The 26173-nt window shown below is 40.6% G+C and overlaps 1 protein-coding gene across 4 annotated transcripts in view; it reads right to left on the reverse strand.

The window, feature by feature from the left end:
• The window catches only part of ASTN2 (astrotactin 2), a 1144107-nt gene that overhangs the window by 277737 nt on the left and 840197 nt on the right, over positions 1–26173 (reverse strand). For all 4 annotated transcript variants that reach the window (XM_043982377.1, XM_043982378.1, XM_043982376.1 and 1 more), the window contains 2 exons: positions 14997–15130; positions 14084–14232 (listed from right to left, as the gene is read on the reverse strand). In XM_043982377.1, coding sequence (XP_043838312.1) covers positions 14084–14232; positions 14997–15130 — 283 coding nt within the window. The remainder of the gene's footprint in view (positions 1–14083; positions 14233–14996; positions 15131–26173) is intronic.

Consider the following 26173-nt stretch of genomic DNA (forward strand, 5'->3'; position numbering starts at 1 on the left):
GGAGTGAAGTGACTTGACCAGGGTCACAGAGCTAGTAAGTGTCAAGTGTCTGAGGTAGGATTTGAACTCAGGTACTCCTGAATCCAGGGCCAGTGCTTTATCCACTGCGCCACCTAGCTGCCCCACCTATGACCTCTTTTTTTTTTTTTTTTTGCAGGGCAATTGGGGTTAAGTGACTTGCTTAGGGTCATACAGCTAGTAAGTGTTAAGTGTCTGAGGCTGGATTTGAACCCAGGTACTCCTGAATCCAGGGCCAGTGCTCTATCCACTGCGCCATCTAGCTGCCCCCCCCACCTATGACCTCTTAATCATGAAATATGACTTTTTCTCAATATTTATGACCTCTCTGTAGTCTTTAATGTCATTCACTCTCTTTTCCTTGATACTCTCTTCACATTTTCATGATACTGTTTTCTCTTGGTTTTCTTCCTTCCTGTCTGCTTTTTCTTAGTCTCCTTTACTGGATCTTCATTCAAGTCATGGTCACTAACTGTATTTCCCATGATTCTATCCTGGGCACTCTTATCTTTGCCTTCTTTACTATTTCACTTGGTGATCTCATCAGCTCCCATGGATTCAATTATTATTTCTAAGCAGATGATCCTCAGATCTAATTATCTAGGCCTAACTTCTCTCCTGACCTCTGATCTTACATCTCCAACTGCCTATTGGACATTGCTATTTAGATATCTCATAGACATCTTAAATTCAACATGTCCACAACTTTATTCATTATCCTCCTCCCCAAACTTTTCCCTTTTCCCAGCTTTTCTCCACTTACCCAGGATTGCAAACTAGATATCATACTCGACTCCTTACTTTCTCTCATTGCTTATATCCAAATCAGTTGTCAAGTCCTGACATTTTTCCCTTCACAACACCTCTCAGATACTCCTCCTTCTCTCTTTTGACACTGCCATCTTCTCCCTGGTTCAGGATCTCATAGCCTTATACCTGTATTATTGATATAGCCTTCTGGTTCATCTCCCTGCCTCACATTTCTCTCCACAACAGTGCATCCTCCATTCATTTGACAGATTCATATGCTTAAGGTATATGTTTGACCAAGCTAACCTACTGCTCCCCCCCTACCTGAAATCAATAAACTCTAGTGATTACCTGTTACCTTCAGCATCAAATATAAAATCATCTGTTTGATTTTTAAATCCCTTCATAATCTGGCCCTTTTCCATCTACTTATACCTATTCCCCTCCATGTATTTTGAGATCAAGTGACAATAGTTTCTTTGTTGTCAAGATAATGGAATGTGATAGATGAGATTTGGCAGGTACTCAGGAGCTCACCTGAGTGGATTACTGGCTGATTTGACTGGATTGGTAGTTGACTAGATTCTAAGCACATCTGGCTGGTACTTGAGAGTACTTAAGAAAGCATGCTTCTCAGAATCTAAAAAAACTTTGAATTTACGGCCCAGTCAACCAACCAGCTTGAAGAACCTCCCATTTCTGGGAGGGGAAAGGAAGGAGAAGAGCCTGCCTAGAGAGCATTGTCTCTTTTGGTTCCTGACTTCACCGTGGTGGTGGTGGGGCGGCAGAGAAAGAGAGAGAGGAGTTGAGGAAAGATATGATTGCCAGGTTGTAGGAATTCTGTTCTTAATCTTTCTCTTCTTTTACTATCTTTCAATAAACGCTTAAAAACCTAAACTTGTTTTATCAGTGATTTTAGTCAGTTTCCTCCAAAACTGGGGAAACAGATTAGGACCCACATTTAGAACTTTAAATTATACATTGTTGTTCTTCAAATCAGACACACCATTTCCCAGCTGTGCATTCTCACTGACTGTCTCCTGAACTGGAACTCTCCATTCTCATTTCCACCTGCTGGCTTACCTGGCTTCCTTTAAATCTCAAATAAAAATCTCACTGTCTACAAAAAGCCATGGAATTAGCCTCCTCCTTTATTTCCTTTAGTGCCTTCCTTCTACAGTCATCTCCGGTTTATTCTGAATGTATCTTGTTTATACATATTTGTGTTTCACCTTCCCCCATTAGACTGGTAGCTTCTAGAAAGCAGGGAATGCATTTTTGCCTTTCTTTGTAGACTGATCACTTAGCACACAAAGGGCCTGGTACAGAGGAAGGAGGCAATTATTAAATGCCTGTTAACTTGATTTGACAATTTTCTATCCATCTCTTTTTCTCTATTCACACAGGCTTTTCCTCAGTTTTTGTCCTTATTATCTCTCTCCAGATTATTTTGATAGCCTTTTTTTTTTGTCGGGGCAATGAGGGTTAAATGACTTGCCCAGTGTCAGACAGTAAGTATCAAGTGTCTTAGGTCGGATTTGAACTCAGTTCCTCCTATATCCACTTGCCCCCATTAATAGCCTTTTAATTAGTCTCCCTGCTCCCAGTTTCTCCCCTCTCTAATTTATCTTCCATACAGTTAACAAAATGAGATTCTGACCACATTAATCCCCTGTTTAAAAAGGTTCAGCACTGTCTCATTGCCTCTAGGATTAATTACAAACCCTTTGGCATTTAAAGGCCTTCAGAAACTGGCTCCAACCTATCTTTGCTGATGGATTTAACATTACTTCTCTTCACGCACTTTACTAGCCCATTTTCTTCCGCTCACAGCCAGAAGATCTGGGTTTGAATCCAGGCTCTGCCACTTCCTAGCTTTGTAACTATGGGCAAATCACTTCACCTTCTCCAAGTCCTTAATTTCTCATCTATAAAATGAGGATCACAACATTTATAAAAATGCTACCCCTTGGTGTTGTTGGAAGGAAACTCCTTTGTTTATTAGTTTATCTATTGATTTGATCATTATACAGGAAAAGATGAAAAATAGTTTTTGTATTTATATTTATTTTATTTTCCATTTATATATAAGGGTAGTTTTCAACATTCATTTTCATAAGATTTAGAATTCCAAACTTTTCTCCCTCCCTCCCTCCCTCCCTTTCCTCCCCCCTCCACAAGATCGAAACCAAGTTATATATGTACAATCCACAAGTGTTCCTTTTTTTATCAGTTCTTTCTATAGGGGTTCATAGTAAGCTTCTTCATTAATTCCTTAGGATTGTCTTGGATCATTGCACTGCTGAGAGAAGTTAAATCATTCACAATTGCTCCTTGAACAATACTGCTGTCACTACGCACAGTGTCCTCTCAGCTCTGCTCACTTCACTATACATCGATGTTCATTAGTCTGTCAAGGTTTTTCCGGGATCATCCTGTTTGTCATTTACTATAGCACAAGTCCATTCCACTACAATCATATAACACAGTTTTTTCCATCATTCCTCAATTGATGGACATTCCTTCGATTCTCAATTCTTAGCCTCCACCAAGAGTTGCTATAAATATTTTTTTTGTACAATTTTCCCCCTTTTCTCTTTTTCATGATTACTATTGTTAACTGTTTCCCTTCCATCCTATTCCCTTCCCCTTGATATTTATTCTATTATCCATCTTCTTTCATCCTATCACTCTTCAAAAGGGATTTGCCTCTGTCCCCTCCCCCACTCTGCCCTTCCTTCTTTTGCCCCTCTCTCTTTATCCCCTTCCCCTCCTATTTTCCTACAGGGTTATAGAGATTATGCCACCCAATTGAGTGTGTCCATTATTCCCTCCTTGAGCCAATTCTAATGAGATTGAGGTCTTTGAGCCAATTTTGATGAGTGTTAGGCTCATTTACTGCCCAGATTAAACAGATTACTCCACCCAGTTGGGTGTGTCTGTTAGTCCCTCCTTGAGGCAGCTCTGATGAGTTTAAGATCTTTGAGCCTTTTCTGATCAGTGTAAAATTCATTTACTGCCCTGCTCCTCTCCCATCTCTTCCCCTACTCCATAAGGCTTTTCCTGTTACTTTCCTGTAGGATTTCAATTCTCCCCTTCCCCCTCCCCCAGTGAATTCCTTTCACCCCTCAGTTTAGCCCTAAAGATGTTAGCATCTAGCTAAGTGACACAGTGGACAAATTATCACCCCTGGACCCAGGGGGATCCCAGCCAAAACTCGGCCTCAGACATAAGACAGTCGCCCACTGTATGACCCCAGGTATGTCCCCCAGCTCCAATTTTTTTTTTTAATGGTTCTCTAGGGTCTTGTATTTGAAAGTCAAATTTGCCGTTCAGTTCAGGTCTTTTCATCACAAATATCTGAAAGTCTTCTTTTTCATGAAAGTCCCACCTTTTCCCCTGAATTATAATGATGAGTTTTGTTGGGTAGGTGATTCTTGGTTGTAATCCCATTTCCTTTGCCCTTTGGAATATCATATTCCATACCCTCCGGAATATCATATTCCATGCCCTCCGGTCCTTTAATGTAGAAGCTGCTAGATCTTGTGCTATCCTGATTGGGGCTCCACAGTACTTGAATTCTTTCTTTTTGGCAGCTTGCAATATTTCCTCCTTGACCTGAGAGCTCTGGAATTTGGCTATAATATTCCTAGGAGTTTTCTTTTGGGGATCTCTTTCTAGAGGTGATCAGTGGATTCTTTCAATTTCTATTTTAGCTTCTTCTTTTAGAATTTCAGGGCAATTTTCCCTGAGAATATCTTGGAAGATGGTGTCTAAGCTCTTTCCTTGATCATGGTTTTCAGGTAGACCAATAATTTTCAAATTATCTCTCCTGGACCTATTTTCTAGGTCAGCAGTTTTTCCCAGAAGATATTTCACATTTCCCTCTATTTTTTTATTCATTTGGATTTGCTTTATTGTGTCTTGGTTTCTCATAAAGTCACTGGCTTCCATTTGTTCAATCCTAATTCTTAGGCAATTATTTTCATCAGAGAGCTTTTGTACCTCCTTTTCCATTTGGACAATTTGACTTTTCAAGCTGTTGACTTTTTTCTCATGTCTTTCCTGCATCACCCTCATTTCTCTTTCCATTTTTTCCTCTACCTCTCTAATTTTATCTTCAAAGTCCTTTTTGAGCACCTCTATGGCCTGAGACCAATTCATATTTTTCTTGGAAGCTTTAGATATAGGGGCCCTGATGTTGACATCTTCCTCTGAGGGTGCCCCTTGGTCTTCCTTGTTACTGAAGAACCTTTCTATGGTCCTCACCTTTCTCTGTCAGCTCATCTTGCCTTTTTTTACTAGACTTTTAGCTCCTTAAAGTGGGGCACTGTTTCTAGGCTGTAGTATCCCAAGCTTAAGAAGTCCCAGGTGGTATGATTTAAGGAGAATCAGGTTCTTCCCTCACCGGGCCTGTTTCCTGGTCCTAGATGACCCCAGACCAACTTGCCAATCAACCAGCTTTGTGTGTTGTGGTTGTTAGCTCCGATGAGCCTGTGCCCCTCCCCAACCTGGGCCACTTCTACTCAAGCCTACCACCTGGTTGTCAGTAGGGGTGTAGAATCCAAGTTCTGCCTTAGCAGCAGCATAGACCCCTGTAGTCTCTCCCCTGCCCGGGGCTCAGCCCACTTACCAGACTGTGAGCTTAGTTCCAGATGACACTGGCACTTCAGCTGATTCAGAGGCTCTGGGGGTCTCCTTCTCTGGTGAGGACTTCCTGAGACTGGATCTGTGTCAGGGTGACTGTGGGGTTGGGCCTGACTCCTGTATCAGCATAGCAGCTCTCCTTCTGACCTTCCAAGATGTTCTTGGTTAGAAGATGATTTCAGCACATTCTTCTGTGAGTTTTGCTGCCACGGGCATTTTCCTATGACCTTATTTGTATGTTTTTTGGAGCGATCATGTCATGAGTTCAGGAGCTCACTGCCTTTCCTCTGCCATCTTGGCTCTGTCCCGTAAGTCCCCGAAAAATAGTTTTCAACAACTGGACAGGACATCTTCATACCATGATGCCTGCCCTGCAGCCATCATCCTTATTGCTCTTTTCCAGAATATTTAACTGTGCCCCTTGTATGTGGAGTTCTGATAGATGACCTTCTGCCTTATTTTGTATCACTGTCTCTTCCCAGTTATCTGCCTACCATGCAGCTGCCCATATGCTTGCTCCTTTCAAGCCCTTCTTTTATGTTTCATCTTCTCTTTTTAGAATATAGGATTCTCAAGATCTGGAACTATCTTCCTTATATTTGTGTCACCACTGTTCTTGCCATTTTACCATCAGTTGTACCTATAAGAGCAAGCACTAAATACATTTTCTACCTTGTATTAGATGAGTAATACTTTTCGGCAACAAGAGATGCAGTCATAGACTTGGGATCTCAGAGGTCATATGAACCAGTACCTGGAAAGAAATCTTTTCTACAGCATCCATTATGACAAGGCTTCGAGTGATAGCAAATTCACAAACACTCAAGACAACTGTAATTGTGGATAGCTCTAATTGTTAAGATGTGGGTTTTTTATGTCCATCAATTGTGCTATAAGAAATGAAAAGCAGGATGCTTTCAGAAAAATATGGAGAGATTTACTGATAAAAAGTGAAATGAGCAGAACCAGGAGAACATTGTACATAATAACAATAGTATTGTTTGATGAACAATTGTGAATACCTTAGATAATCTCAGCAATACAAAGATATAAGACAATTGTACAGAATTTATCATGAAAGGTGTTGTTCATCTCCAGAGATGAGTGGAGCCTGAATGAAGATAGAACATACTTTTTCTTTATTTTCTTTGGGGTCTTTTGTCTGTTTTCTTTCACAGCATGACTTACATGGAAATGTATTTTGCATGAATACACAAATATAATAAGCCTAATCTCTCTGCCACTTCACATCCATTCAAATAATTGAAAAATAGGGCTTCCATCTCCCCTAAGTCTTCTCTTCTATAGGCTAAACATCTCCAATGTCTTTAACTGTTTTGAGTGTCCTTATTTTGCTTGTCTTCCTTAGAAACTGACCCAGGTTCTCAAAGGAGTTACTAAAACGGAGTTCCTCCACCCACTTTGTAGAATTGTCCTAGATCAGAAAGCTGCCACGCAAGCCTTCACTTTGAACAGAGCTATTCTTTGGGACAGGAGTTGGATCACAATTCCCTGAGTAGATAAAGGTCTAGTGCTGCCTTCCCCAGTGCCCTTCTGTTCTCTCCCTTACTGAATTTTTGGGTACCTCTCCACTACTCCATACCAGCAACTTCAGCAAGGGAGCAAGAAATCTTGGACAGAAGCTCCAATGAGAGTCCCCATCTGGGAACTTAACAAAAATGCTGCCTGGAGCTTCATGCTACAGGCAAACTAAGGATTCAATCCCTAAATCCCCCTAGCTTCAGGTCAGTTCAACCCCAGCCAAAGGCACGGCATGGAGGTTAGTGCTACAGGTGACTTTGAAAGGTCAAATCTTTCATGCCCCTGGCTTCAAGCCAGCCCACCCTGAGCCATCCACACCCCATTCCTCACCAAGGGCAGAGAGTACACTCTCCTATTTTTAAAGGAGGAGATTACCCAGCCTCCTTCAATCCCCATTCCAGTGTCAAACATCCCTCACTGTCAAGGACCCTCCCAGGCTGTAGCCCTTGGAATATATCAGACTGTCAGGAGGTGAGAGAGATGCAGACTGGGTGGCATGGAGAGCCAAGAGAATAAGACCCTCGAAGCACAGTTTTCTTTTAGAGGCCCTTAACTTTCAAACCCTCTCGCCTGAAGAGCGCTGGAGTGACAGAAAACATTTTCCAAGCCTCCTAATATCAGTTCCAGATGTTCACAGTCATTCCAGTGTGTACTTCACCCTGTAAAACACATTTCCCTCTCCTGCTCCCCCTCCCTCTCCCTCTCTCCAAGCTTAGAGCCTGAGTCTCCTATGACATCACTCTGTGGCTGGTCCAACAGCAGGCAGACAGAGAGGGCCCCATGTGCCTTCAAAAAAAGAGCACTGATCTGCTCCAAAGCTGTCGCACTCAGAGCTATGAGTAATTTCCACAAGTTTTAATAAACAGTTTGGATGGAATTGCTCCACCATCATCTTCTCTGCCGCCGCCTGATGTGTTGAAACTGTGGCTTGTTTCTCACACAAGTTCACCTCCGGAGCAGCCCTATTAACTTCAGATGGTCTCAAGACAGGAACCCAAGAATATGTCCTTTAAAATGGAATGGAAGCCTAGGGGTTGTAAGAGTAGCAGTCTATGTGTATGAGTGGAGGAAGGCAGGAGGAAAAAAAGAAAAGGGATTGCTCTTCAAGCCTATTTTGTTCTCTTTGCTCCCCCTTTCCTGGGCCTGATGCTCAACAGTAAGCAGGAAAGGCCAACAGACTCATCCTGCCTGCTGTAACTTCAAGAGAGAGAGAGAGAAACATCATTGGCAAGCCAGAGGAAGGAGCAAGTTTCCCAGATGCCAGGAGACAAAGGGGGCCAGGGCCATTGACCAGATCCAGATGCTACTGCCTTCCATAGCATGGGTGACAGAAGAGAAGAGAGGCTTGGTTTGATTTGAAGGAAGTAGGCCTGGTTGCTGTGGACCCATCAGCCCTGCCTGAAAACAAGCTAGACTTAGGAATCCCCATGTGGAAGAAAGGGGCCCATGATTCAAAAGGGGAAAAAAAAAGTAAACAAGCTGATTGAAAATTCCAGCAAGAGACGCCTAGGAGGGAGACAGGGAGACAAGGAGGGTTTCAGAGAGAATCCTGGACTAGCAGTCAGGACATCTGGGTAGTCGTTTTGATTCTGCCACAACCCCATTGTATGACCTTGAATAAGTTGATTCATGGGATGATACTGTCATAGATTTAAAACTGGAAGGGATCTCAGAGGTGGCCTAGTACAATTCCCTGATTTTGGAGATAAGGAAATGGAAGCCCAGAGAGTTTAATTGACTTGCTCAAAACCACACAGGTAGTCAGTAGCAGAATCAGCACCTGAACCCAGGTCTTCTCCTCTCACATCTCATGTTCTTTTCTATGTCCTCTAGAACTTGGTTTTATCATCTGTAAAATGAGGAGGCAGACTAGATAATCTAACATTCCTTTTCTACTCCAGGATTCCTTGAGTCCTCCAAAGGTGTAATAGGAAAGAATAAGCATTTGGCCCTAAGGCTCTGTATTTCATTAGAAAAACCCACACATTGGAAAAGCCTACCCCAGGGCTTCCATCCCCCACCTATTCCATTCCACATGAGTGGCCATCTGCTTTGTCCTCCCCCTCTGGCATTGTACATGATCCCACTTCACTTGAGATCCATCTGTGTCCTGTATCTCCTTTGAGGGTGTGTGACCTAGTAGCTCCTCTGAGCTCCAGTCCCTTATTATTTTCTGCCCCCCCCACCCTGTGTACCCAAAGCATCCCATCTGCCTCCTCACTAGCCTTTAGCAAAATCAAGCCCACTCTCCACCCAATTTTTTCCCCCTCACTCAGCAAAGACTGCCTTAACCACCCGAGCCTGAGAGTTCAAAGATGCTGAAACTTGATTCCTTCTGATTCTTCTGGTGAGGAAACATAGTAGAAATCAAGGTCCAAGGACTGTTTTTCATATGGGTGACAGATGATTAGCACACAGGCAAAAAACCCTAAAATCCCATCATTACTAATAAGAGCCATTCCTGGTCAAAAACAACTGGAATGTGATAACTCTTCAGCTCAGGTTTGGTTTTCCATTCAGCCCTTGAAATAAGCACAAGGCCTCCTTGAGACAAACAAAGATGGGGCTGAATGGGGGGGGTGTGGATTTTGGGGGGGGTGGAGGTAGGGAGGGGACAGAATTTTAGCAGCCAATTCAATAGGGTGTCAAACAGATGGCAGCCATAAATTTTTAAAAAAAGAGAGAGAGAGAAAGAATAAATAAATAATTCCAGTGCTGTTCTTGGGCTTCCCGGCAGAAATCCAGAGAGATCAAAGGAGAAACCCCATGTTTTCCAGCTCTGGCCTCACCTGACCAAATGTGTGAGCAATCTGGAATCTCTACCCAAAACAAGCTCTTTTGCTTGTTATTTTGTTTTCTTTCTCCTCCTTTTTCCCTTTCTCCCTTCCTCTTTCTCCATTTCCTTCCCTCTCTCCCACTTCTCCTTTTCACTTTCTCCTTCTTTGGCTCACCTTTCTTTCAAATCAAGTACTCAAACAATGAAGAAGAAGCACAAGTTACTCTGCAAAGTACTGGGGACATAAAGACAAAAACAGAGCCATTTCCTGCCTTCCAACAACTTACAATTTACTGGAAGGTATCACTTATATGTCACTAAGTATTTTTTAAAGTAATTTGAAAGGAGAGAAAGCACTCTAAGATAGGAGATCAAAGAAAGCTTTGGAGAAGACACACCACCTGAACTGATCCTTGAAGCAAAAAAGAATGCTGAAAAGCAGAGATAAAAACTGAGTGTATCCTAGGCATTGGGGACTTCTGTTACAAATACTGTACCCAGAAGCAGCAGAAAGAATGTTGAATTCAGGGAACTCAGCCCAGTTTGGTTGAAACATAGAATGTTTGAAGGGGAGTGACAGAAAATAAGCCTGGAAAGGTACTATATTGTAATGAGGGGAAGAGTTTTTATTTCATTCTAGAAACAATTGGGAGCCACTGAAAATGTTCTGAACAAGGATATTATGTGACCAGCCTTGTGCCTTAGAAAGATTATTTTGGTAGCTGTGTGGAAGATAGATTAAAGAAGGGAAAGACTAGAAGGAGTGAGGCCACTTAGAAAGTTATTAAAATAGCCTAGGCAAGAGTTAATGAGGCCCTGAACTAGGGTGGTGGCCATGGGAGTGGAGAGAAAAGGATTGGTGTGAGCAACATTATTGAGTTAGAATTGACAACTAATTGGAAATGGGGGCTGGGGGGATAACGGCAAGGAAAGAGTCAATGATTACTTCATTTTTGCACCTGGGAGACCTGGAGCATGATAATGCTATCTCTCTCTGTTTTCTTTCTTTTCCTCCCTTTCTCCCTTTTTCTCTCCCCACCCCTTTTCCTGTCCCCCTTGTGCTCACTGCCACTGTTATCTCATGAAGTGATTATCTCTGTTGGGAGCACTGTAGTCATGCTGGGAAATAATAGGATAATCTGTTCATATTTGGTGGGATGAGGGTAAATAAACGGGGCTAAAGGACTTTTTTTTTCAGGGTTGGGGATCCAAAGCATTTATTATTTTTCTTATTTTGACTGTTCCAATTATCTATGACCCTCCCATCCCCCACTTCATTGTCAGTCAATCCATTTTTATGGAACTACTACATACAATGTGCCAAGCACTCTACTAGGTCCTGGATGGGTAGGAAACTAAAACATGCATGGTCTTTTCCTTGCCTGCTAGGAACTCATAATGTAGCTAAAAAGAAAAGCCATAATGTTAAATATCAATTCAAGGCAACAAAACAGGAGTTGTAAAGAAGAATATGATTGCTAATTAAATGATACTGAAAGGAAGAGGTATGAATTTGGAGAAGGAAGAGATCATTGTAGGTTAGCCTACATAGTGTAGTGGGGAGATAATATCAGGGAGAAGACGAAATTTAGTTTCTCCTTTACTCTTTTCTCCTATAGGTCTTCCTTTAATATTGACCTGCTGCCTACAAGTAAACAGTGCCTTTTTGTCTTCTCATTTTTCACATTCCTAAAAAGATTGAGTAGAAAAAGGAGAAATGAAAAAATGAGGAGGAGGAGGAAAGGAGGGGAAGAGCAAGGAAGTGAGAGAGGAAATAAGAGGGAAGGAAAGAGAGACATGGAGAGGCAGAGAGACACAGAAAAAGATTCAGAGACAGAAGAAAAGCTAGACTTTAAAAGAATAACAGACTCAAACATAGCAGAACAAATGCCAACTCCCAATTACAACTGTGGGATAGGATTGCTTGGTGGAAGCAATACAGACGTAAGTCTCCTCTTTACTAGCCAATTCCACTTAACAATCTTCATGATCTGGGCGTACCCAGTGCCAGCTAACTTGGCCTTCAATAGCATCCTTGCTCTGGGCTCTACCTCCCTCCCTGGCCAACTCCACTTTACAAACTTCTCTTGACTAGTTTCTTCCCAATCTCAGAGGAAGCAATATAAAACCAGAGAGGTGGTAGTTAGAGAGTGAGAGAGAAACCCTTTCCTTTTCTAATATTGGGCTGGAAGAGATTAAAGCCCAAAGGTTATCATGCCACAGAACCCTCCTTAACCAAGCAGGGTCCAGAGGAGTATTCAGTACATATGTTATAAGGGAATGAAAAGAATACCATTACTCTATAGGCAGTAGAAACAGATTGGTGGAGGTGGACATGGAAAATTCCAAGACTACAGAGAAGTACCATAAGCCCTTATTTAAAGATTTTAGCCACCTTCATAAGTAGCAAATATAAGTTTTTATCTAATTCTAAATAGATCTAGGGCATTAGGAAGCAATCAATAGTTGGAATTCGGAGTAACAACCCACAACACTCCTGTGCATGTCCTCCCATTCTATTCTAGATGCCCCCTTTTCTTGCATTGATGGTATTCCCCAAATAATCAACTTTCCTCAATATGACTTTAAATACAAGGTGCTGGAATTGGTCCCCCCATCCTTGAAATTCTAAAATATAAAATAGAGGCCAGAGGAGTTTTGTCTATGTTTCAGTCTGGACTTGTGGTTTTGAGGGTATAGGGGATGCCTTGTAAGGTGTCTCCTTTCTATCACTGCACATCATAAGCTGCTTTACATCATAGAATTTCAGAGAGCTAATTGGAGCACTGAAAGGCTACATAATCTGTCCAGGGTCATACAGTCAGTATGTATCAAAAGTAGGATTTGAACCCAAATCTTCCTAACTCCTAGGTAAGGTCCCTAATCATTAGTCCAAGATATATCTGTACCTTTAGTATCTGGGTGAAATATACTTAGCAATATAAAACCCAGATTCAAATCTTGATTCTTCTACTATCTATGTGATCTGGAGCAAGTTACAACCTCTTTGCACTTCAGTTTTCTCAACTGTAATATGAGGGAGTTGAACTAGATCAGGGGTTGACAAACTCTGGTCTCCTGGTCAAATCTGGCCTGTCATATGTTTCTGTATGGCCTGCAAGCTAAAAATGGTGTTTATAATTTTAAAATAATAATAAAGTTTGTAGAACACACAAAAAACAAGTGTCAGGTCACATTTGGCCAGAAAGTCATAGTTTGCCAACTCCTGAGTTATGTGATCTCGAAGTCTCTTTCATTTCTAAAATGTATGAACTTATGTATTAATCCCCTGATCTTAAGATTTTCTCCAAAGTTGACAACCTATAGCAGAGCCTTGCTGATAAGAAAAAAAAATTCTGGTATTTCTTGGGGCTTTAATTAATCTTTGGTTTTTCATTTCTGTTTCTTTCTACCCTTTTTTGAAGTAAAATTATGTAGGCATAAATCACAGAAACTAAAAGCTCAAGACACATCCCAAGTCAACAAGGATATATTGATCTCCTCAACTCTTTGACCCCAGTAAGATGCTGCAAATCCTCCAACAGCCTCAGTAACCAGTAGGAACCCTTCAACACTCAGAGTCTTCTTATGAACTCATATTTTAGTATATTAAAAAAATACCATGAAGCTGTGCATACCCTTTCACCCAGTAATACCACTACTAGGTCTGTAAGCCAAAGAGATCATAAAAAGGGAAAATGACCAACACCTCTCTTTGTGGTGGCAAAGAATTGGAAATTGAGAGGATGCCCATAAATTGGGGAATGGTTGAACAAGTTATGGTATATGTTTGTTTGGTTTTGAAGGTTAAGTGACTTGCTCAGAGTCACACAGCTAGTAAGTGTCAAGTGTCTGAGGCTGAATTTGAACTCAAGTCCTCCTGAATCCAGGGCCTGTGCTTTATCCACTGAGCCACCTAGCTGCCCCCACAAGTTATGGTATATGAATGTAATGAAGTACTATTGTGCTGTAAGAAATAATGAGCAGGCAGATTTCAGAAAAAACCTGGAAAGACTTAAGGGAACTGATGCTGAGTAAAGTGAGCAGAACTAGGAAAACACTGTACACAGTAACAGCAACATTGTGTGATTATTGACTGCAATTGACTTAACTCTTCTCAACAATACAATGATCTAAGACAATTCCCAAGGACTCATGATGGAAAATGCTCTCCACATCCAGGAAAAAGAAATGTGGAATCTGAATGCAGATTGAACCATACTATTTCTACCTTTTTTTCTTTTTTGAGGTTTTCCCTTTTTGTTCTGATTCTTCTTTCACAGGATTAATTTAGGATTTTTTAAAAAATCCCTAGAGATGGCAACATTTGCCTGAAGAATGTCCACCTACCAGTATAGAGGTCGGTATCTGTGTACTCATCCACCTTCTTGTGCTGAATTACGTAGTCTGAGACTTTGGTTCCAATAGCTGGTTGGACATCCACCCATTCAAGGGAGACCACAGTACTGGAAGGCTCTACTCCAGGGGACAACCGAAGCCTGGAGTAGAATGAAAAAGGGAGGATTGCTTTTTTGCTGTCCAATATGGGGTGACCACCCAAAAATACAGTGCTACCCACCCCTCATGTTCTAGGAGATGGGGCTACTCTGAAGAGGTCCTAGATGAGATAGGCCACTGTCTCAGAAAGGGGAGATGCTGCAGATTTCCCTGATTAGTCATCAAGCTGGTGCCTTCCTGTTCTGCAAAGAAATCTACCACCTTGGATGAAAGAATGCCCAAGCCAAGCTTTGTTCTTGATTTCTCTGACTTCCACTGTGCCCCTCCCATGTCTCTGCTGTTCCATGGGGATCACAACTCTGTCATCACTGAAAAAGAATTAAATCACATTTTTGCCAGCCCTTTTGGTGATGAACCTTTTCAATCTTCAATGTTGGTTTGTTAGGTGGGCCCTGTCATAGCTAGTGGTCTTGCCATCAAAACACCAGAGTCACCTTGGCATTATGATGAGGGCTCAGAGTAGGCCTTATAGGGGGGGAATATGAATTGTTACCCACCAATGGAGCTGCTCATTGGACCTTCTCTTGTAACAAAGGAAAATACTTATCGCTATCAACAACAATAACCCATCCAGAATATCCCAAGGCTGCAGAGCTCTAGGGAGATGCAGTCAAGAAACCAAGGATCAACTTGAGAAACCACAGAATGGTGCCTGATGACAGAAAGATGAATGGGAGTGAAAGGGTTAGGGATGGGGGTCTGAACATAGACCATCATCTGGAGGATATCAATGGGCTATACTTACACTGGTTGTGGGAGAGGGCTGCAGTTGGGCAGTCCATTTGCATCAAATGCATTGAGGTCACATCGGCACCAATCTTCAATCACATCCCCTTTTCCTGAACACCAATAGGAACTCATCAGCGCACTTTTGAAGGCCTAAAGGAGAGGACAAAGGAGGACAATGATGATGATTATGATGTCCTGCAGAGGTTGAAGAATAATAGTCAAGAAGGTAGGGACACTGAGGGATCTCTACCAGTCTCAACTTCTGGGACCATGCATTCTCCTCTTCACCCAGATAATTTTCCTCTCTTTTACTCTGTGTATACCCTCACTCCCCACCCCACTCCCATTACTCTATCTCTTGGTCTGAGAACTAGAATCAATTCAACCATTTTATTGACTATAGAACAGGCATGTCAGTGGCTTGCCCTGCTGTTTTTCTCTTCCCCATGATGATTTCTGGACCACAATTATGTCTCCTGGATTCCCCTTCCTTGAACATATTGTCTCCCTCCATTAGAAAGTAAGGTCCTTGAGGGAAGAGACTGTCTTTCTTTTGTATTTGTATCCTTGGAGCCTTCCAAAGTGCCTGGCATATAGTAAATGCTTAAAATGCTTCATTATTTTGATGAATCCAGATATAGCTGAGTTGGATTTTGGAGATGGAGTACAGAGAACACCAATCTCAGTATGCAGTTCGACACAGGGTAAATCACATTCATTTCTTGATAGTGTAGCCTAGTAGAAAGTGGCATTGGAGTGGAGGTATGAAAACCTAGTGTCTTATCACAACTCTTTGATTTCCTGTTTGACCTTGAATATCCTGGGCCTCCCTTTCCTACTCTGAGCAATGAGGGTTTAAGAGCCATACTAGGACTAAAATTCTAGCATTCAATGATTCCATTTCTGATACTCTGGAACAAAGAGGCTGAACAGGAAACCTATTGTATATATAGGTTCAGTTTGGGTGGAGGGGGTGGTTCCTATCTATGGGTATATAAACAAATTCAAATTCAATTGTAAACCCACTGCCTTCCAAAGCATTCCATTTTGTCATATTGCTATAATGTATATAATAGGAAGATTTTCTTTAGAACTGATCTGCTCTCCAAAATTTGAACCCATTGTTTCTAGCTCTATACTGCTTCTTCCCTCCCCACCTAATTCTTTTTTTAACTTTAAATAAAAATTTTTATTTAAAAAATCTATTATAACAGGGCATTATTACTTGGATTTAGAGATTCCAAGGACCAAATCAACTTTCCTGAAACGTAGCAATTCTATATGGCAAACGCCTAATAAAATACTAGCTATAAGGTTATCTAGTCTAACCCTCAAATTTTACAGATGAAGAAAATGAAGTTTAGAGAGTATAAAAGGTAAGGCTGAGAGCTGACAGTTGATAACATAGAGAATTACTACATTGTAGTATCCCAAATGTAGATGTGGTTAAGTCAAGCAAAAATAATTTATTAGAAACTTACAACGTGCCAGGACTGTGCTAAACACTGGAAGGGGGAAAAAAACCTAAAAAAAGGAAAAACCAACAGTCCTAGATCTCAAGGAACATTCTAGGGGAAATGATATACAGAAAATACAAAGGGTTAGTTGGAGATAATCTCAGAGAAAAGGTACAAAAATTATCAAGGACCAAGAAAACTTCTTATAGAAGTTGGAATTTTAGCTGAGATTTGAAGGAAGCTAGGTAAGAGAGGAAGCATGCATGATGAGGGAGTGCATTTCATGCATGTTTTACAGCTAATGAAAATGTTTGGATACAGGAGATGGAGTATCACATTCAAGAAACAGAAAGGAGACCATTGTCACTGGACCATCACAGTGTGCTTGGAGGAGTAGGAAGAGTAAGAATAGATAGATGGATAGATAGGAAGAGCTAGTGATGAAGGGCTTTAAAAGCCAAATGGAGGATTTTATATTTGACTTTGAAAGAAATAGGGAGCTACTGAAATTTAGTGAGTAGTTAGATGATATGGTCAGACCTGTGCTTTAAGTAGATGACTTTTCCAGTCAAGTTAGGAGAGGAGGTTTTTTGGGGAAAAGATAATGAGTTTATGGTGGCTATAGGATATCCTGAGAAATCTGAAATTCAGTTGGAAATGAGTGACTAGAAGTGGGGAGAAAGGTTAGATTTGGATAAACAGATCTGAAAATCATATGCATAAAGATAGTAACTTAGTCCATGGAAGCTGATGAGATCACCAAGTGAAATAGTAGGGAGGAAGAACAGAAGAGAACCTAGACTGAAACTTGAGGTACACCCACAGTTAGCAGGCATGAACAGTATGAAGATTGATGAAAAGGAGACCGAGTAGCAGTCAGACAATTTGAAAAAGAACCAGGAGTGTCCTGAAAACTTGAAGAAGAAAGTATCAAGAAAAACTGGGTGATCAACAGTATCAAAGGCTGTACAATGGTCAAAAGGGATGAAGACTGTGAAAAAGCCATTAGATTTAGTGATGAAGAGGTCATTGGTGACTTTGAAAGATGAGATCAGAAGCAGGACTGCAAGAGAATGAGAAGAAAGGAAATGAAGGCACCTCTTGTGCTTGACCTTCTCAAGGAACTAAGCCACCAAAGGAAGAAGAGATATAGGATTATAGGTATCAGGGATGGATGCATCAAGTGAGAGATTTTGAGGGTAGAGGACACGTGAGCATGTTTGAAGGCAGTAGGGAAACAGCTAGTAAACAGGGAGAGAATGAAGATTAACTAGAGAGAAGAGATGATAGAGGAAGCAATCTGCTAGAGAAAACAGGATGGAATGGGATCACTTATACATGTAGATAGTTATATCTTGGCAAGGAATAAAAAGTGCCAAAACCCCACAGCATAAACTTTAAATACTGGAATGGGGTTTAAGGTTGAATTGTATATAAAGGTTAGAACAGGGTTGGGGGATAAAGAAGATAGAATTAGCACAGCATTGTGGAACTAGTACAGGACAAAGCATTATTCAATAAACATTTATTAAGCTCCTACTATGTACCAGGCAATGTGTTAAGCACTGGAGTTCTAAAGAAAGCAAGACAGTCCCTGCCCTCAAGGAGATTTTGAGTTAATGTGGGAGAAAACATGCAAACAAATATATACAAAGCAAGCTGTAAAATAAAAAGAGGAGAAACACTAGAGTTAAGATGGGTTAAAGGAGGCCTCCTTGGTGGGATTTCAAATCCTAGCTCTAAAATATGTGTAATACAGGGGCAGCTAGGTGGTGCAGTGGATAAAGTACTGGCCCTGGATTCAGGAGAACCTGAGTTCAAATGTAATCTTGGACACTTGGCATTTACTAGCTGTTTGACCCTGGGCAAGTCACTTAACCCTGATTGACCTGAAAAAAAACAAAAGAAAAAACCAACAATAAAATATGTGTGATACCCTCTACCCTGGGAGTGATTCTTTTGTCTATAAATTCAAGTTTCTTCATTTGCATAAGAGATCTAGACTACATAACTTCTATAGGCCCTTCCAGTTTTTAGATTCTGCGACATTTTGGTTAAGTAATATAACTCTCTAAACTTAATTTTCTTCATATAATAAAAATAATAGCATATATACATGTATCTATCTATAGGAACACACATATTCACATGTATATGTAATCATAAGTGTGTATATACTATTATTGTATATGTCTATTCATACATTGTATACATATGTAGATATTTATATATATGCTGCTATAATTATTTTTTAAAAGTTATTCTACTGTTTTCAAAGAACCTTACATATATTATCTTGTTATGCTTAGAACACCCTGAGAAGTAGATGCTCTTAGTATCCACATTTTACACTTGAAAAAACTGAGGTATAGAAAAGTTATAACTTGCTCTGGGTCACATAGCTGGTAAGTGTCTCATGTGGGATTCAAACTCAGTTCCTCCTTACTCTAAATCGAGGATCTTCTATACTCAACCATACTGTCTCCCAAAGAGACGACTGACCTCCTCAAGACCACCTTTTGCTTCTTCATTTTCATTATGGGATCTAAGACACGATTGTATATTCACTGTAAACACTCGTCAATAAAAATAATAGCTCGATTTTGTATATCTTTTTTTTTAAGGTTTGCATAGTATTTTCTTTACAGCAACTTTGTACAATAGGTATTAAGTAGATATTACATACACCAATATCTTCTTTTTCCAGATGAAGAAAAGCAAAGTCACTGTTTTAATGACTTGTCAAAAGTCACACAGTTCATAGCTATCAGAGCTGGGATTTAAACCTAGATCTCCTGAGTCCAGGTCCAGTATTCCAACCCCCCCCCCCACCGACCCTGCCACGATATGATGCTGCTTGTTGATTAATTAAAACATCTGTAAATCATGGCCATATGGCCACCCCAAATTGCCATAGGTTATACTATTTGACTACATGTTTTTAATCATAGGAATTCCAAAGCACGTTTGTCTCTTTCTTCCCTGTGATCCCTTTCTGCCAGGTGCCAGGCCCTGGGCCTTTAGAGAAAAAAAAAAGAAAAAGAATAGAAAAAAGGTGCTGTATTCACCATAATCTCCACATTGTGGACACCTGGTTTCCCTGAAGTCACTCTTTCCACCACTTCACTTTGTAAAAGTCCTTCTAGCAGCCTGCTGTACAGGCTGGGATGACGTGGTGTGTGGCACTGAACAGTAGTCTGCCCCCTTCACCCAGACAACTTACGAGAATTGGAATCTAAAAGGAGAAATCCTACATCAAGCACACTATTGTTTAGGATTCAGTCACATTTTCCCTCTGAGCCCTTAACAAGGAGGCCCAAGTCCCCTCTGTTGGCTGTGATTACCCTTTCCATATGTTCATGCAAATTTCTCCTGTGAGGGGAAAAAAAAAAAAGATGGCCAGACTTATAGTGAGCTCCAGCAGTGTGGTTAGGAGAAAGCTGAGGAATTTTAGGGATTCCTATTAAATAATCTGAAAGGCATGATTGGAGTAAAAGGAATCAACAGGCAGTACAACAATCACAAGACTTGAAGTCAGAGGATCTGTGTGACCCGAGATCAATCACTTAACCTCTTTGTCCAATGACTCCTCCAATGATCTCTTAAGTCCCACCCAGATCTAATCCTGTGACCTATGACAGAGATAATTAGTATATGAGTTATCTTTTCACAGTTTATAGTCCAACAGGCAAAATTAGAATTCATGCAATAAGAAGGTATACAGTAAGAAACTTTGCTTGTCCCTTGGAAACTCTATGCCAAAATCCCTATGAAAGCAATCCTTTGTCCTTTAGCTTCTCTCACCTAAAGTAAGTAAACCCTTTATGACTATAGTTGGTGGGGAGAGGTGGGGTGAGAGCCATGGGCAGAATTCTCCTGGGGTCAATCTGCACGATTGTTTCCATTTGGCTCTCCTGAGGCATTTTAGAGGTACTCTGGAAAGGACAAACAAAATAATAAAATGGAAAAGCAGAGAGGTTAGGGATGGGAACACTGCTTGACTTTGAAGGGCACATGTTATGGGCATCCAGAAAAGGTACATCCCATAAGTACAAAGCCCAAATGGGAAGGAATGAGGTCATACTTGACTGGTAAACCCGTCTTCACTCAGCCTTGCAGTTTCCCACTTGATGGACTTAATGTTTACAACTTTTCACTGGCTTAAGGTTTTCTTACATCTTTAGCCAAAGCTAAGAGCTTAATTATTGTAATAGTGAAATCAGTCCCAGAGGTGAAATTGACTGAGGTGGTAGGAGAGTGAAACTGATCATGGAAGGAGAAATGAGGGAAGGAGGAGAATATTGGGCTTGATGAAAAGGTGAGGGCATTGATTTTTGTTATTTTGTTAAAAGAATAAGAATTCAGGCTCCCAAAAACATAACAGGAACTATCCTTGGACTTTCCCTATGAATTTCAACTGTCAGGCTGCACTTCAGAGGAAACTATATTGAAGTATTTCAAGCTTAAATACCATGAGTACTTTCCCAGAAATCTTTAGATCAGAATGAGTGTGATGGGTAGGCAAGGGATGGAGCACAGATATGAACAGTTCTATATCAGATAGCCAATTTTTGCTAATTAATGAAAGCCAACCTTGCATCATCATAAGATAAATTGTTTTGCTGTGTCCCTAGGTCCTTATGGCATCATATTCAAGGGGATAAAAAATCACAAAATGTCAGAGCTGGAAGAGATCTTAGAGATTATAATCTAGCCCCTACAATTGACATAGGACACAATGTTGGCCACAGTAGGATAATAATTTTTACCGTGGCTATTTTAATGGGACAACGGTCCATTTTTCATTAAAACATTTGGGCATGAAAATAATAATAATTTACAATAATGCTTTAAGCTTTACTAAGTGTTTTCTTTATGACAACCCTGCTAGGGAGGTAATGTAATTATTATTATCTCCATTTTACAGATGAGAAAACTAAACCTACCAGAAGTGAATTATCCAGAATCCCACACAAATAAGTGGAAGAACAGGGATTTGAACTTAGATCTTCATCTCTTATTCCAGTTATTTTTCTTTTTTTCCTTCCAATTTTCCAATTACATTAAGTACCTTTTCTCTGAAAATCAAACATCTGGCAAACTCAACCACTTGAGACACCCAAGGCTGAAGACCAATACTTCTCTCTTGGCCTCAATTTCTCATTTATTAAATGTTCTAGAATAGGTGTTTACTGGTCCAGATCTAGGTCTTGAAAACCATTAAAAAGATTGGGGAAAGTTGCCAAAATAACTTTTAGAAAAACCTTCTACAAAAGTCAACATTTTTTACTCCAAAGCAAAATTGTGAAACCCTAATTCAAATCATAGTTTGATAACTTAGATATCTGTTTTCCAAGCTCATTGGAAAGAGTAATTGAGGAATAAGTGGAGGACCCACTAGAGGGAGAAGTCCTCTAGATAGAAGGATAAGCATTCAGAGTTAAAAGCTGACAGAGATGAAGGAAATAAAAGAATTACAAAATGTAGATATAGGGACTATGAAAATCAAGTGTATTTGGGGCTATTCAGTGTAAAGAAAGAAAAAAAAATCTCATTAAAGGTTTCATTTTTCTGTGTGTATAATAGCCACTTTTCCAATTAGCCTAAAATGCAAGGCTGCTATAGTCCAGGAAAGGGAGCTCTGAAATTGGAAGCAGATATTCTGAGTTAGAATTGCTCCTGACATTTTATTCCCCATATGACTATGGGCCACTTACTTCACCTCTCTGTGCCTCACTTTCCCAATCTATGAAATGGATAAACCAATACTTGTGCCACTTGTACCATTTGCCTCACAGGGTTGTTGTGAGGGGGAAAAACAAACTTTGCAAACCTTAAAGTAACATATAAATGTGATTTATAATGTTAGTAATACAAAGTGAATTGTGTCCATCATTCCTTTTGAGAAAGCAAGGAAGTTTGTGACTTATTTTAGAAAGACAGACAATATTTTTAAAGTAACACCCTAAGAGGTTCAGATTCAATTATTTGGAAAACACATTTCTAGAAAATGTGACCCCTAAAGGAGATTGCAATCTAAGACAGATTGATGCAGGCATGCATGAAAAGTATATATGGAAAATTAAATGAAAGCAAGCCAGGCCCTAAATGGCCAATAAAATCATCAAGGCATCTATAGATGATGTGCACAATTGAGCAGAGTATGTACTGAGAGGAAGGAGAAGGCAGGATTAGACATGCGATTCCCATTTACAGACTGGGCAGGAAGACAATCAATTCTTCTCTGCTCAATCAAGGAAGACATCATTGAAACGAGTGATATAATAATAACACTTCATATTTCTGTGGCTCATTAAGATTTGCAATGTATTTGCTCACAAGATGATCTAACATGGCATAGTGGATAGACAGCTGGCCTTGAAGCCATGAAAAGCTAAGTACAAATAACACATACTGGCTGTATGACCCTGCTCAAGTCACTTTGCCTCTCAATGTATGGGGCAACTCTCTTAAGACTTTAAATTAGGGAGGAGGTTGCATTGGCAGAGGTGTTTTATTACCTAGTATTTCCTTATGCCAAACAAACTATGTCCTCATAAGGTAGTTCAAGTATATTTACACTCATTTTATTGAAGAGGAAATCAGGGTGGTGAGGTCAGAGAACTGGAGTGATTTTCTTATGGTCACAAACATAGTAAATATCAGAGCCAGGACACAAGCCCAGGTTATCTGACTCCAAATCCTGCTCCCCTTCCATTACACTACAATGAGATCTGGGCAACTGTTTGAATAAAGGAGGAATGAACCTAGAGTCACATGTTTAGGGCAATACCAACAGAACCACATGTAGTATTTTTCTGGGTTTGGTGCAGTAGACTATTTTTTTTTTTTTTTTTAGTGAAGCGATTGTGGTTAAGTGACTTGCCCAGGGTCACACAGCTAGTAAGTGCTAAGTGTCTGAGGCCGGATTTGAACTCAGGTACTCCTGACTCCAGGGCCAGTGCTCTATCTACTGTGCCACCTAGTTGCCCCCCAGTAGACTATTAAAAATACAAAATAGGGGTAGCTAGGTGGCGCAGTGGATAAGGCACTGGCCTTGGATTCAGGAGTACCTGAGTTCAAATCCAACCTCAGACACTTGACACTTACTAGCTGTGTGACCCTGAGCAAGTCACTTAACCCCCATTGCCCCACAAATATATATATATATATATATATAATAAAGCCTTGATCACCATCTCCCTTTGCCACTCACCCTTCTCCCTAGCTCTGGGCTACACCGACCCCATGTGGGTTGCTGGACTGCTCACATTCCTCAGACGAGATGGCAGTCATTCTTTCTGGTGAAATGGAGGACCTTATCATCTTCTCTGACATGTCTTCTCATTTCTCCAGCCTTATCATTTTTCTCTTCTCCTACACCATCCAGACCACTGCAGCCATTTGACCGTAGGACTGCTAGATCTTGCCATCTACCTTGCAGATGCACACATAGGATTCTGGGGCCCTTAAATCTGCTTTGCATTTGAACCATCTTTCATGTATTTTCTCTCCCAGTTAGAGAGTAAACTTCTTGAGAGCAAGGATTTCCTGGATTGTTTCTATTTGCATCCTATTTAATTAGCACAGTGCTCAGCAAGTAAGCACTTAATACATTCTTCATTCATTCATTCATTCATTCATGATAACCATAATAATCACCCAATTCCTATACATCTACCTGGTATTATTCCGATAATCTTGGGGAAAGCCTAAAATACCATTATACCCTTCTGGAAAAAGAAATGTGTTTCCTGACTCTGACTTTCTTTCCTCACCTTAAAAAAAAAATCCTTATCACATTTTTACCGTAAATACAGAGCTGGTCTTAATTATTTTGGCCAGGTCCACAACCAGACTCTGCCTCTTGTCAACCTTTAAGCAAATGAGGTTATTTGATCGAGTGGCCTTCAATTGCGCTCAATTAAGGCCAATGTACCTTTTTGAAATAACAGAGTTACACCAGTGAACGTCAGCCTGGCGGGTCTGAGATGGGCTGCTATTCAATTTACTTATATTTCTTAATGGAGAGGATGAAAGGGGTGAGTGAACAGGAAGCATCCTGTTGTGTCCAAAAGTATCTGCATTGGGTGGGGTGGCATTGGGAGAGGGGCCTGGCACAGAGCAAGGGAGTTCTCAGGGATTTCTCGGAAGACATGGGGAGTGTGAGGAGGGGAAGGAAGCCATTTGGGAGATTGGTCCAACAGAGGATTTCTCCTAAGGCAAATAAGTCCTGGAGCCAAATGGAAGGCTGGAATCCAAGCCAGGATTTCCTCCCATCAGTAGGTTTTTTTGAGAGGCTTCTTTTATGATCTCTGAGGATTTTGTTATCTCATTCACCTTGAATCAAGAACTCTGCCCCTTCCCCTTCTCTCAGAGGCTTCCAAGACCCCCTGTCCTAGTGATGTTGAGGGAGAGAATGGCAAGTTGATCCATAAACTAACAACCCTCCCTAATGTAGTATAAGATTATAAGACTATCATAGGTTTATAGAATTTAGAGTTGTAGGGGAACTTTGGTGTCATCTACTTTAAACATTATTTTACAGTTGAAGAAACTAAGGACCCAGGGAGAAAAAGTAGATTTCCCCAGCTTCCCTAGGTAGTGGAAGGCAGTGTGGCATAGTGGAAATGGTCATTGCACTCTAGTGAGTGTACCTCCTCTGACATTTATTATTTGTGATCATGGGTAAATTCCTAGACCAATATAGGTAGGTCTCAGTTTACTCATCTGTAACAGGGGAGGATTAGAATAAAGGGACTCTGTTCTTTTTCCTCTCTAGCTCTAAGACCCTAAATATTAGAATCATGCTTCAAAATAATTAGGCTAATAATAATGATGATAATAATAGCTTGCATTTATATAGTGCTTTAATGTTTGCAAAGAACCTTATAAATATTGTTTCATTTGATGAATAGAATGCAGTACATAGTTTGTCTGAAGGTTCCTTTGTCCATGTAGAGTCCTACATAAGGGCAGCAAGCTAGAAATTGAGAGTTAGACTTTAGTCCCGCTTTTGCAACTAATAAACTATGTGATTTGGTTTAAGTTTCTTAGGCTCTTTGGGCCTCGGGTTCCTCAGCAGTGTTTCCCAAACCAAACTAAGCTCCATATAAGTTAAAATATCTGCATTCTTGGCTACAGACTGCTCCACCTTTCCTCCCACCTCAAAGCTTCTTAAAGTCCTCATATAGGCAGGAAAGGGCTTTCAGGCAAAGGAAGCAAGCAATAAGCAGAACAAGATATGGCAGTGGGAGGAGGGGTGGTAAAAGGAAATGATGTTTTTGTCTTTTCTTTTTCTCCCCCCACAAAAAAAAAATGGGGACCTTAAATAGTAAAAGTATTATTACACAGGTGGAGAAACTGCCATGGGTTGGGTGCCCCTCAGGAAAGATTGGACTAAAGAATCTCACTTTAGGGCAGCTAGGTAGTACAGTGGATAGAGTGCTGGGTCTAGAGTCAGGAAGACCCGAGTTCAAATCTGGCCTCAGACAATAATAGCTGTGTGACCCTGGGCAAGTCACTTAATCCTGTTTGTCTCAGTTTTCTCATCTGTAAAATTATTTGGAGAAGGAAATGGCAAGTCAAAAGGATCATTCCAGTGAACTTTGCCAAAAATAACCCCAAATGGGGTCACAAAGAGTCAGAATACAACTGAACAATAACAAGTTAACTTTGAACTTTACTATCTATTCTTCTTTACTCTCTTGTACCTCAATGTTCAGCCCAGACAAGT

Source organism: Dromiciops gliroides, chromosome 2 (genome assembly GCF_019393635.1).
Source record: "Dromiciops gliroides isolate mDroGli1 chromosome 2, mDroGli1.pri, whole genome shotgun sequence".
NCBI lineage: Eukaryota > Metazoa > Chordata > Mammalia > Microbiotheria > Microbiotheriidae > Dromiciops > Dromiciops gliroides.